The sequence below is a fragment of the Tachysurus fulvidraco genome, chromosome 3 (genome assembly GCF_022655615.1).
Source record: "Tachysurus fulvidraco isolate hzauxx_2018 chromosome 3, HZAU_PFXX_2.0, whole genome shotgun sequence".
Lineage (NCBI taxonomy): Eukaryota > Metazoa > Chordata > Actinopteri > Siluriformes > Bagridae > Tachysurus > Tachysurus fulvidraco.
The window spans coordinates 32,346,003-32,360,457 of record NC_062520.1 but is presented as its reverse complement, the minus strand read 5'-3'; the positions used below and the strand labels follow the sequence as shown (position 1 = coordinate 32,360,457).

General features: G+C 40.9%; 1 protein-coding gene across 2 annotated transcripts in view; it reads left to right on the top strand.

The window, feature by feature from the left end:
- The first annotated feature begins 229 nt into the window (after positions 1 to 229).
- adcy2a (adenylate cyclase 2a) overlaps positions 230 to 14,455 on the top strand; it is a 106,524-nt gene continuing 92,298 nt past the window's right edge. For both annotated transcript variants that reach the window (XM_047811613.1, XM_027177841.2), the window contains exons 1-2: positions 230 to 679; positions 7,793 to 7,990. In XM_047811613.1, the coding sequence (XP_047667569.1) occupies positions 296 to 679; positions 7,793 to 7,990 (582 nt within the window). In that variant the 5' untranslated portion in view covers positions 230 to 295. The remainder of the gene's footprint in view (positions 680 to 7,792; positions 7,991 to 14,455) is intronic.

The window sequence follows — 14,455 nt, the reverse complement described above, 5'->3', positions numbered from 1 at the left end:
TCAATGATGTCTCCGGTGCATTAAGAGCATTTAAAAGCCTTACAATTCCCTCATTTTAAGACATTAAATTAGTTCTCAGTGACTGCATTATGCATTAGCAGTGCTATAGTAAGCTCATTCTGTCCCCTCCATCTCTCCCTCTCTCTCTCCCACCCTCCGTTACACTCCCGCTACCCCCTCCCTTATTTCCTTCTTTCCATCTCTCTAGTCCCTCCCTCTTTTTCCCCTCTCATATACACACACACTCAGTCTACTCTCCTCACTTTTCTCCTCGTCCAAACATGTTGCCTGAGCGATGCTGCGCGCCAGAGTGGAAAGCTTCCTGCCGGTGTCCGAAGCGCGCGCCAACGCTGCCACCCGGCCACCCGCTCTGAGTCTGAAGGAGCTCGGCAAGGATCAGGAGAAGGACATGAAAGTGAAGCAGGCACCCGACGAGCCAAGGCAGGGCACCGGATCTATGTGGACGGGGGCCATGCGAGGGAGCAGATACCTGCTGGAGCGTGGCATGCGGGACGGAGCAAACAGCGAGAAAGAGAGCGGCAGGAGGCAAAGATCGCCCGACTGGCTTTACGAGTCATACTGCCGCATGAGCCAGCAGCACCCGCTTATTGTTTTCCTGCTTCTCATTGTGATGGGTGCCTGCTTGGCGTTGCTTGCTGTGTTCTTTGGCTCTGGGTTGGTGAGTGTCAAAAAAATGGGGGGGGGGGGGATATTGGGGGGGGGTCATGTTTTATCATCTACGGCTTTTTTGTTTTCTTTGAGATTGTCTAATTGGCTAAAGGTATACGAGCGTCCCGGGCAAAAGATGTCATGCTGTTAGGGTTGGGGTTGGGGTTGGGGTTAGAGTTAGGGTTGGGGTTAGGGTTGGGGTTGGGGTTGGGGTTAGGGTTGGGGTTAGGGTTGGGGTTAGGGTTGGGGTTGGGGTTAGGGACAGCAGCTCATCGGGACGGTGCCTTTCTTTTCGACTATTTTGAGTCCTATCTGTTGGGGAAATGGTTGTGAGATCCTGAGGTGATGTAACAGCAAAGTGCAATGTAGAGCGGCGTAGACATGAGCTTTGTTGCCCCTGTAGAGTACAGCTGATAAACAGGCAGATGGTGGACCTTCAGGTCCCATAGTTAGACAATTAAAGACAAACTCCTAAAAGCTGACACGGCTAATCTTTTGACTTCTGTGGAGAAGCTAAAAAAGGCAGAACTGTGTGAACTCCAGCAACATGCCGGTGTTTATTTTATAAATCACTTCCATCTTACTTAAAAAGACTGAGATTCATGAAGAGCAAACAAGAATAGAGCCAAGTGAATCTGAGGAAATCAGACTCGGTCATGGCTAATTAAACGAATAGCGCAGAAGCCGTTAACCTGCTGGTGATAAGGCAGCTCCAGCTGATTGTTAAATAAAACAACTGCCGAGGTTTTGAAGCCTGGGTTTGTCAGGACACGGCCGTATTTATTTGAGCCAATCTTGTGAGCATTTAATCAGTTTATCTCTCATAAATTCTATCAATGCACAATTCAGACAAACCCAAACCAGAGGCGTATTTCTTGTTTCTGTCTTAAAAAGCTCAGACGAGTACTTGCTGGAGTATGATGTAGAGCTTCGGGCAACATCCTTTGGAATAGAGGAGCATTCATTTGAGCGGGAAGCAAGAAAACCTCAGAGTCGAAGCAAAATATTGACACATGGCCTTAAATCTCTGTTGTTCTTGTCCAACTGCCTGACCTATATCTTAACGCCGAAAATGAGCGATGAAACAGAAAACGAGGGTCTCTCTGGTTGTTGCACACATCCCATTGAGTGTGTGTGTGTGTGTGTGTGTGTGTGTGTGTGTGAGAGTGTGTGTAAATCATTATGCAAACTGCAAGATATTTCTTAAGCTGTGTTTTCTGTGATACGAACCTGAAATCTGTCTAACTGTAGCAACGCTCTCTGTAACCCAAGCGGTATGACCATGTACTCGGTGTCATCTGTCACTCCTGTCACTATATTATCTTTATTATTGACTTTTTATTGTATCTTACAATCACTAATAGACCCAGTAGATCTAGTCTCGGTGTTAATAAGAACACATCTATATGTTCGCAGCCTGTGAGGTTTCAAAGAGGTTCTTTAGTCCAAATGCAATGTGGCAATTTGTCCCTAAAAATCCATTTAAAGACACAAACTAATCTGTTTATCAGTCGAACGCAAAATTTAAAATATGTTTTATTTACCGTGTTTATTTATCTGTAAATTGAAGCCGTGCGATATGTCAGTATGTTAATACATACAGTATGTTAACGATCACACTCGCTATCATGTGGAGCTGAACCCCAAATATCATGAGGATCGTTTAGAGCTTAAAGGGAAGATATCAATTACAAAAATTATAATAATGTAGCGCCTGTAAAAAAACAACAACACACAGAGAGATTTAACTAAAAAAGTAACGGAGATTTCAAACAAATGTTTCTGAGAGTTTCTTTGGGTTTCTAGTAAAATACACTTCCTTTCTGTTTATTGATTTTGTACCTTAAACCTGTTCAGAGCCCAGCTGAGTGTTAATGTAACAGGACAGTGACAAAGGATGGAGCGTATCTGTACACGGCAGAAGGGAAAGGAAGATAAGAGAAAGATAAATGAATCATACCCAGTTCCCAGTGGAGATAAAAGTGTGTGTGTGTGTGTGTGTGTGTGTGTGTGTGTGTGTGTGTGTGTGTGTGGGAGAGAGACTCAGAGACTGTCTCGGTAGGAACAGGGAGGGATAAGGAGGAGATTGCAGCATGAGCGTTGGTGTTCCAAGGTGCTACTTAAGCAGTAAGTCAGTAATTAGATATTTCATTCGCAGGTTTTTTAATTTAATACCTACTCCATCAGTCCATCAGTGAGGTCGTCTACAGCATAAAAGGGAACGTTTTCTAGTTCACCAAATAAAGACTGGTCCACGCTAGCAGGTTTCTACAATCCTAACGCTGGCAGAACAAATATATGATTACTATCTTTAATAAAACGCTACGAGCGTATCGACGGATTGATCGAAGATCCCGAATCTCACAATCTCTGGAACATTCATGATTGTATAACATGGTCGATAAAAATTTGAGCTTTATTAATTAAATAGAGTTTCACACGACATCATGCCGGTTGGTGGTGGTGTTCTACCATATCAGAGTGAGACAACTGAGCTGTCGGTGACATTTATAACAAGGAGGAATGTAGTGGAAATGTTTTAGTTTAATCATTATATTATATTTATTTAATTTATTTATATCGTGAATTCATTCATTTGTAATTGTTTGCAGTTAGAATTTGCAGATTTATGGCTGCAGGTACTAATGGCTTTTTTCTTGTTCCCTGAAATGGTGTTTTTACAGTGTGTGTGTGTGTGTGTGTGTGTGTGTGTGTGTGTGTGTGTGTGTGTGTGTGTGTGTGTGAGAGAGAGAGTTAGTAATTTAAAGGGTTTTGAATTCACTTCTTCAAGGTGGATTTGATGAGACAGTAGAGCTTCAAGACCTCCGATTATATATAATATATACAGTATATATGTTGCATCTCTACACCTACTTTAGGTAACGATAACTAGGTTTGTTGTTGTTGTTGTTGTTGTTGTTTGTAAGGCTCTGTTGATTCTCTCAATTCTTGATTCTTTTTCTTAGCTCGTGATCATCTCCAAACAGCCAGGTTTCATGTGTTATGCATGAGCGGTTAGCATTTTTTCTCCCTACACTAGTAGCAGGTCTCTCCTTCTCTCCGGGGGATGTTTGTGTTATGGTGGTGAGAGGTAGAGAGGTAAAGGTGCTATGTGTGAAATGCCAAGGAGAGATCTGCCATGGTGTCATCTCCTATCACGTTGAACACATTTCTCGCCAGCTCCAGGGTACAAGATGTGGTCACAGTGTTGACGGCATGGCTGAGTGTCTTATCGCGCTGCATGTATCAGAGTCACGTCAGCTGGTGGTTATCCAGCTGTCTTTTCCAGTTGCCTCAGTGTCGCCCTGACGCGATACCAAGTTGCCTCCTTTTCTAATGGAAATGTCTTTTCGCTTCCAACACTGACAGGATTAGCTAATTCTCTACATCTCCACCTGGGATGAATCACTATCCAAAAAAGAGACCACTGTAATGAAAGAGCTACAGGTGCATTATAAAGGGCCACAGAATTAAGATTGAGATATTCAGCTTGAGATAAAGCTCACAGTGAATCTGACACTTATGACACCTGATGATCGACCTGAGAGACGACAGAATGTCAAACTGCCAAATCAGAAGTGTAATTCTCTTCAGGTACACGTCCAAGAGCTACACTGTACATGTCTGAATATATCTGAACAAACAGCACAGTCTCATTTTTATACAATTGAGGGTTAAGGGCCTTGCTCAGGGGCCCAGCAGTGGCAACTAGCCGCACGTAGCAATCAAACTCACAACCTTCTGCCTGGTAGACCAGCACCTTAACTACTAGGCTTCCTCGGCACTTGACTGTTAGGATCTCGAGTGAAATTCCAGAGGAGACGTGTGTAAGATTAACGAGGTCTTTTCGTCTTGACAGGACACCTCAGTGCTGACTAGCTGATGTGGAGAAACCCTTGTCATTAATTATCTCATGAGAAATGTCCAGAGGACAAAATAAAACAGACTTAGAAAGTGATATGATTCAGTTTCCATAATTAGACCTCAGGCTAAAGCAGATGCTAATTTACATTCAAATCTTTTTGTAGACTAAACTCTGTTATCCCACTTAAGCTACAGCGAATTAATGAACAGTATAATAATATTATGAATGTATTTAATTTTTTAAACCTATTTTTCTTATTATTATTATTACGTTTATCCTGCTTATCCTGAGATCCTGCTGTTTCTCCACAGCACTGTAGCACTATACGATTTAGTAGTAAATTATTTATTGGATATCAACGATATTGTTTTAGAGACGACGGTAAGACAGTAGATCGCCTATTTTAGCTACACTGCTTATTGCACAACGATTTGTTTTCAGATTGTCGCTGCAATTTGTATTATTATATTAATTTATGAAATGAATCATTTCCTTTCTACAGTGTTTAAACCTGTCACTATAATATATTTGGTACAGAAATCACTCGTAACAGTCTAAGTAAATAATGTTGAGTTATTTTTATATGTAGAATTTTTTTTTATTATTATTTGTGTTTTTTTGTGTATTTTTGAGTGACTCATGAACTGCTGAGTCTTTGTCCTCCTTGCTCTTGTGTTGTGTCTGTTGGAACCCCAGCTTTTCTAAATTAATAAAATAGTCAGAATAACTCTGCAATAGAATAACAACATATCGTGTATTACGATAACATCATATCACTTTAATGCTTCTTTTATTTCTACAACTTGGAAGCCATGTGATTAAACAAAAAATAACATTAATATTGATTACATCGTGTATCTATCATGACGTAATCGTGATAAATAGAACCCACACTGGTAAATTCCCCAATTATGTCATGACGGGGGGAAGTCGTGGCCTAATGGTTAGAGAGTCTGACTCGTAACCCTAAGGTTGTGGGTTCGAGTCTCGGTCCGGCCACGACTGAGGTGCCCTTGAGCAAGGCACCGAACCCCCCAACTGCTCCCTGGGTGCTGTGTATGGGTCACCATACTTATCTGTATGTCACTTCACTACTTATCTGTATGTCACTTCACTTTCACAGTGTTACAATTTCCCAAGTGTGTCAACATGCTGAGAAAAAAACCTTCTGTTCAGCACAGACAGGAATCTCCGTCCACTGCCAAGTGTTATTTTAACTGGAATCATTAGGGTAGTTTGTCACTTTGAAAAGCACAGTTAAGACACATTAAGCTGCCAACAGTTGTTCGGATTCTCGTGGGTTGCACCACGAGGAGTATTTATGCAATTTCCAATCCCATTACAGTCTCAGCATCTGACCGTCCATCGCACCAGCCGTGGATACGCAGCCTTGGATGCTTTTCTAACTGGGTTATTGATTCCGTTTAGTTGAACATGTCTAGGTATTATAATTATTGACAACAATATCTATCCACTTGGCTGTAATAACGTGCACGATCCAGAGAGACCCTTTAATCTACATGTTGGGTGTTTAATATACAGACTACTGAGATGCTATTCTATTATTGGGCTCCTAATTATTCAATTCTGACTCTTTTGTACAGCAGTTTGTTGAACTGTCTGGAATATAGTTAGAACTGAAACTAATGAAGGATGGCATTTTACACCCCTTCAGAATTATTGGTAAACTTCAGAAAAATTAGCAAGATTAATTAGCAAGAAAAATGGGGTCACGGTGGCTTAGTGGTTAGCACGTTCACCTCACACCTCCAGGGTTGGGGGTTCGATTCCCACCTCCACCTTGTGTGTGTGGAGTTTGCATGTTCTCCCCGTGCCTCGGGGGTTTCCTCCGGGTACTCCGGTTTCCTCCCCCGGTCCAAAGACATGCATGGTAGGTTTATTGGCATCTCTGGAAAATTGTCCGTAGTGTGTGAGTGTGTGTGAATGAGAGTGTGTGTGTGCCCTGTGATGGGTTGGCACTCCGTCCAGGGTGTATCCTGCCTCGATGCCCGATGACACCTGAGGCTCCCTGTGACCCGAGAAGTTTGGATAAGTGGTAGTGAATGAATGAATGAATGAATGAATGAATGAATTAGCAAGAAGGATTAACATCACTCACAATTATTCATATATTATATATATATATATATAATCTTCCAAGCTTAGTGTATCTTGAGTAAACACAAATGTACTGTGCCTTTTCTGTGGCACAGCACCTTCAAGTGCAGTTTTATGTTTATTATGTTTGCTTTACCAAGATTGATGTGGACCTTTTTAAACTTTACTCTAAATGGTAATTATCACACCTACAGTATATTCTGCCATATCCAGGTCTTCTACATCTTCTAGAAGTCAAACTGATTCTTTTTTTAATTCCATTTTTTAATAAACACAAGGTTTTAGTAGCAATAAAAGAAAAAAGCTCTTAGTTAGTAATTAGATGTCTGAATCACTCAGCCTTAGTACTTAAATTAACACTTAGTTTTTAGACTGATGTTATTTTTAGTCTCTGACCTACTGAACCAGTATCAGGATGTATTCATTAATGGAGGCTTAAAGCTTCGGTTAAGGGCGTCTGGTTTAAGGGCGTCTGGTTTAAGGGCGTCTGGTTTAAGGCCGTCTGTTCTAAGGGCGTCTGTTCTAAGGGCATCTGTTCTAAGGGCGTCTGGTTTAAGGGCGTCTGGTTTAAGGGCGTCTGGTTTAAGGGCGTCTGTTCTAAGGGCGTCTGTTCTAAGGGCGTCTGTTCTAAGGGCGTCTGTTTTAAGGGCGTCTGCTTTAAGGGCGTCTGCTTTAAGGGCGTCTGCCATAAATGTAAATGTAGCTGAACTTAACCAAGCTTTATTAGAAGTAAAACTGATGAGCATGGTTGGTGTCCAGAAGGGACTGCTCACAGGAAAACATCATGGTAGCTCACTGGTGCTTTGGAGGTGTTTTGTTACATGTCTTTTGATACTTGGCTGCTGCGCCTAGATCTACGAAGAGATTTCAGCCTAAAACTTGATTGCCTTTGTCACTCGATACAAAATCAACTGCTGTGTTTTCTCTCAGTCTCTCAAGACCCATCTACAAGTGACTCCAACCTTGTAACAGGTCTCTAAAACCAAACAGTTTCCCAGCATGTTTAAGTGTTATACACCTCAGGTATAATAACTATGCTCATTTACACGAAGGGTGCTAATAATTCTGGAGGGCGCTTTGTCGTCTGTTTTCCTTTATTCAACAACGCTCATTTTCGATCTGTTTCTTTTTTCTCGGCAGGACATCGAGGCTCACGTCGCCTTTGTGATCACCGTCCCTACGGCGCTGGCCATCTTCCTCAGCATCTTTGTTCTGGTCTGCATTGAGTCGATCTTTAAAAAGCTCCTGCGTCTCTTCGCGCTGGTCATCTGGGCCTGCCTGGTCGCCATGGGATACCTCTTCATGTTTTTCGGCGGCATCATTTGTCCCTGGGATCAGGTAAGACAAGAAGTTCTTGTTTTCATTCATGCAGTGAGAAAAAGGGGGGAAAAACCCAGAGGAAGCTGACGGAGGGAAAAAAACACCTCGGGGAGTCGCTGAGGTGAATAGGAAGGTTTATTAAAATAGAGTACTTGGTGGAAATTAAGTGGAAATATGCAGCGTAGGGTGAAATTAACCACCACGGATGAGCTCTCAGAGCGGCACTGTGTGCTTTTTAGCCCAATTACAGTATATCTGCTCTAGTTTTTTTTTTTTACCAATGTGAATATGTAAGTTTAATATGTAGGGGATTTTTTTTTTTTCATTTTATACCAACAATTACGTTTTTAATTTATTACCAAATGACCCATCGTAATGATCTATTTATAGTTTGGAACATCTGCAACTTCTTCTTATCACTTATGTTATACAGGAACGGCAATAAACCTTTGTTTGCTCGCTTTTTTCATATAAGTTAATAAGCCAAAAAAAAAAAGCTTGTCATGTTACCCAGAAGTGTGAAGTCTGTTGCAGTGTTGATAATAAATAAATAAATAAACAAACAAACAAATAAATAAATAAATGTTTATATTTTACTATTAACCCTAGATTTAGTTCTTGGGACCTGGCTGACACTAGTGCCTTCTGTCAGAGCTACCGGAGACCTTCCGACCAATCAGATTCTTGAATTGAATACAATTCCTTATATGGTCATATAAACACTCGAATACCTTTTATAAGGAATCACTTCATATTTCCAAATTCGTTCTTGGTTCGTCTTTACATGTCGTTCCTGTAAAGTCTTTTGCTAGCTTCTTGGCCTGGTTCTTCTTCTCAGTGAAGTGAAGGTTACTAAACTGAAATAAAACAAATAAGAAATGTGTTAAAATGTGGTTTAAAGCAGATTATTCACTTATGTATATATAGATATAACTACAGTTTATAAATCGTTTGCTTATTGTTGTTTTTCCACCTCTGAGCACATGTGGATACAGAATAGGGGTTTTTTTCAGCACCGGTTTTAGAAACTTGACATTATATGCAACCATTAAAAAGTCATAAGGTTATAAAGCTTCATTACATCATTAGATTTATTGATGACATCTGAAAGTGACTGTAGGCCATGAAATTGTATTATTGAACGATTCAAGTCGATCCGGAGATGTCCTGCGATCACGTTACTTAAAGTGCATGTAAATGTGTTTTTTGGGAATTCAACCCTAGAATCAATAAGGAGAAAAAACCGATTGGTGGCTGATACTCTTTGTTTTGGAGGAACTGAATCACATGCGAATGAACGTTCTCTATACGACACTGCTGGATTCTTGATTCTGTTGATTCACGTTCATATTCATGTATATATTCAGTCATTCTGATCGTTCTTATCTCGTCACTAGCAGCTACTTATTGTCATGGATTTGTATAGCAGCTGCTCCATATATGTTATATAAGACTGCTAAATTTGTATTCAAAATTCTTACCATAAATATGTGTTCTGTAAGTCTGTGGTTATTTATCATTTGAAGTGAAGTGACGTGACATATGGCTAAGTACGGTGACCCATACCATCCAAAGTGCACACACACACTGTGAACATACACCCGGAGCAGTGGGCAGCCATTTATGCTGCAGCGCCCAGGGAGCAGTTGGAGGGGGTTCGGTGCCTTGCTCATGGGCACCTCAGTCGTGGTATTGCCGGCACGAGACTCGAACCCACAACTTAAGGGTTAGGAGTCAGACTCTCTAACCTTTAGGCCACGACTTCCGTTTGTTGACGGAACGAGAAACTAATTTGTATCTCAGACTATCTTGTCTTTATTTTGTTCCACAACGTTACGTGAATTAAACAAATCACGAGATGGCGTTAATTAATAAATGGGAAAATTGGAATTCTTGGGAAATCGGTGCTGTATAGGAGGAATACAACACTTCAGCATGTCCTGTCATTATAAAATAACTTTGGGGTGGTAGCTGTAACTTTTACCGTTACTTGGCTCGCATGACATCACCCTGTTGTTGATTATACATTATGATCGCTTATCGGTTTAATCGTTGTTGGTTTGTGTTTGTGAGCATGTTGTACTGATTAGAGAATTACAACAATGGTGTACAGGTGTTCCTATTAAAGTGGCTGGTGAATGCACGTTCACAGGAGTCTGAACGTGAACCTGCAGTAAGAAAGTAAAGAAAAAGACTACGTTCCCATAGGCTGATTAAATGGACAGCTACAGCCGTGGTGTAAAGCTTCACGTTTTAAATTGCCTGGTGTGCTGGAAGAAGAAGTGTGTGCTGACTTTGTAATCATAGCCTCTGGCTTGTCTTGGTGGAAAAGACTTTTAGCCTCAAACTCATTTCATTCCTGCTAAATTTTTCAATTTTTCAATTTTTTTCATTCTTAAAGTTAAGCTGGCAGCATCAGGATCTTGGAGGATTTGTGCGTTTTAATGTTTTATCGTTGGCTTCAGAAATTCATACCTAGTAACCAGAAGGATGTTGTTCTTTGAGGTATACGCTGTTGCTAGGCTAGCGGTAGTGACGAGAATGCGACCTGTCTAACAGTGACTCTGACAGTGACCTTTGCCTCATCCTTCTTACTTGCGTGTTGTTCCTTTAGCGGCATATGGTGAAAGACAAACAAAGCTGATGTCAGACATGGGAGGACGGATGGCTTCCTGTGTCAGTCAATATCTCCACTTGCTTCTGGATTAAAGAAGTCCACGTGAGCGGCTTTACAGACACGTAGGCACCGATCGGCTCGGCTCAGCCATACGGATGCGCGGCACAGTCGATATCATTTCGTTAATTCAGGTGTGGTTCCTCGGGCGGGAATTTAATCTAATAAAAGATCGTTTCCGCTTGTGATGGAAGAGCGTAAAGCGATACAGAAATCCTATAACGGCAAAAGAACCTAGAAATAAATACACATTCACAAGATAAAGATGATTTCAATAATCTAAAGATTCACATTCTCCTGCTGGCAAAGAGAAATCAAGACAGGATATCAGGTGATATTGTGAGAAGATCATCATCATCATCATCATCATCTTTTTTTTTAGTATCATCTCGTCTACATCATCTACTCTGTTATATTTCCACATGGCTCTCGTATAACCCTTGACTGTCGAATTTGTAATCTGAGTTTTATTTGAAGGACTCGTACAATTGTGAATGAAAGGGTCTGTTTTGTTTCTGTCCTCATTTGAAGTTCTCCAGAGGTTCCAGTTTTGTAAAAAGTTGGAATAACTTCAAGCTTCCTTTACAATCCTTAGTAGTAAAGTTACTTCTGTCTACATAATAGTGTCAGATCTCTGCACTCGGCCCCGCTTTCAGTAATTGCTCCAGGAATCCTAGTGAATCAACACCAAAAGGATGAACCTCTCTTTTCTTTTCTTTTCTTTTTTTTTTTTTTTCTCAGGCTCCAATATTTACTTTCCTGAAAAAGTCAGGCTGGTGCTCCCATCCAATTAAAATGACTAAGGCATTAATCTGCAGTCACCCCGGTGTTAACGTTGCCGAGCATGTTGCTGTTGTCTCTCCAGGAGACTCGCAGAAGGTGAAAGAAAAATCTGGGCTGATTATCCAGCTTACTGCTGGCAAGGTGCAAAAAGAAATAATGATGAAAAGGTTGAGTTTGGATTCCGTATTGCGATAGCAAAGGTTCTGTCACTGTCACATGCAGTTCATCTACATCTTCCAAATGCTTAAGTTGCTCTGCACAAAGCTCCTTGGTGTTGTATTTAACCTTAAAAGGTCGCCTTGGTGAAAAAGCAAATGAACACCATTTTCTCCTTGACCTAAAGGTAAAGGACATTGGTGTCTTTAGTTTTTACAAGGAGTGCAAGCCTACTAGGTTTAAGTGTTAAAGGTGGGGCCTCCGATTTTTGAAAGCCAATGTTGACATATAAAATCACCAAAACAAACACGCCCCTAACCCAAACGGGTCCCACCCCTGTATCGATAGCTCCGCCCACACATACATACGTAACCCAGGCGACTAACGGAAAGAAACGTGTCTTTATCATAGCTGAAGGGAAGAACAATACGATTGTAGATAAACAAACAAGTAAAAATGCCACACAAGCATAATGATGTAAAGGACAAAGGCATATATTAGTTCTGTGTAACAAAGCAAAACCAACGTTACTCACCTATCGAGAAGGAAAAAAGCGCCTCGGCGTCTTAAGTAAAGTCGGCCACATATTCACAGGTCGGAGTTTCCCGAGTCGATAACTCCTGAGCTAAACGCTGTTACTACACAAAACGCGGTTGTAGCTGCCTCTCTACATTACTATGATAGAACATTCGCTCTGCCGCATATTGACAAGACACGCCCCTTTTTGCTCGTTGGCTACTCGTTTGTTTTGTTTGTTTATTATCGGCCCAACTCATAAATCGGAGACCCCACCTTTAAGTAATGGAAGTCCCAATAAGTATACTTACATAATAATTTTTATCTTTGTAATGTTGTCCTTCAGCTGCTGCGTGTTCATGGTTTGTCACGGCAGATTGTCCAATCGACAGATATTTCATTTAGCGCAGGTTTTACAGCGAATGCCCTTCCTGACACAATCCTCCTGATTTATCCAGGCTCGGGATCAGCACTGAGGGCTAAACCCCCCTGTGGCTGGGTCGGCTCCCTGCTTGGGAATCAGACCCAGGCCACGGTGAGTCAATCTGACCAGTTGCTGCTTCCACATAAATGTTTAAATAGTCCACAATCGATCTCTGTGGAAAAATCGATCCATTTTCACACGGAATAGACAAACCCATAACCCGAGTCTCCTAGACTTCTAACAAGCAAAAGCAAGGGATGCAGATAATCTTACTGAAGACATCATGTATAAATATGTTTGCTATAGATCTAAACATCATTACACTTAATTTCAGGTTCAGTCTACATGTGATGTGACTCATGTCTTTCCACAATGACCTTACTAACCCTAACCTCACAAACATTAACACCACAGAGCCATTAGGGAGCTGAAAATATAATCACTGCATTCGACGCAAAGTCACACCCTGCCTAAAAGTGCTATAAAAAGACTACAGGTGGCTATTGATCACACACACACACACACACACACACACACACACACACACACACACACACACACACACACACACACACACACACAAAAACAAAAACACACAAAAACACATTATCTCACATTTGCACGTGTCGTATTTTGCCCTGCCACCAACACTCACCCTGCATCCTGGGGCATAATCAGTGGAGGGGACTTTGTCATGCATCTTGCTTTATGACAGCCTTACATACTTCTTTCATGCATGAATATTTAGCCCGGAGGTTCACTGAACCCTTCCTGCTTTTGTCAGTGCTTTGTTATGTCTTTGTGTTCACCTGTTCCATGTTATTCTGTAAGAAAATATTTCTACCACATGTTCCGAGCCTTGCTTTCATTATCCTGCCTTAATTTCTGGTTTCGACTCTCGCATTTATTTTGTCTTGGATTCTCCTTGATTATGGACTCTTCACACCACAAACTACAGTACACCAGGCCTTCTGATTGGTTGAGGTGTAGTGGTACAGTATGTCAGGTCATGCACCTGAAAGCATGAGACCCTGTTACCCTTCTTCTGTCGGGATTCAGAGTAACATTATTGATGTAATTCTTACCCGGAGGCAAATCTGCCATTATTGATTAATACTATTTGAATATTTTTTTATTTTACCCTCAGAGTTCAAGGGCAAAACATCCGAGTCTCCAGACATGACGTGATTGCTCACATTTAGAAAAAGTACTTTAAAAAAAAAAGCTTGATTCATTCCCGAACTCTCTGGAATACGAACCTTCCATCACTGCTGTGTTGTTGTAGTCTGCTGTACTTACAGTGTGTGTTCGTGTTCCAGTTCACTAAGCAATAACATTTATACGGAGGATCACGTCTTCGTTATAATGCGCTTCCAATTTTCATTAATGTTATCTATGAGTTCCTGGGAGCTTTCTGTCTTCAGCCGGTCATTCTGCTCGGGCTTGGCATTGATGATGTTTATTAGGCATGAAATTGAATTCAGATAAAAATGTGATTAGGTGTCAGCGGAATTTAGGAGGAAATCCTGTTGCAATTTTGAATGAGTACTTCGTGTTCTCGGTTCTTGCTGATCTTGTTGTTTCCTTTCTATCCCGAGCACATCTGCTTTTAAATTTGTGCAGTTGAAAAATGTTGGAGCTGATTTACAAAGGGATTGTCCTGAGAATGCTTCCCATTCTGGATATTGCAGGATGAATAGAATAAAGTAAGTCATTACATTTCAGTGATATTAGTGTGGATGACAGTTATTTTAATATACACAGGGCTCTCAAGTTTTGAAGACAGGCAAGAGTGACATTTTCAACCCCCCAGCAAATAAATAAATAAATAAATAAATAAATAAATAAATAAATAAATAAATAAAATTAAAAAAAGACACAAAAAAAATCCTGTGTTTCACCAGGATCACTGACCACATTTTAACCAAAT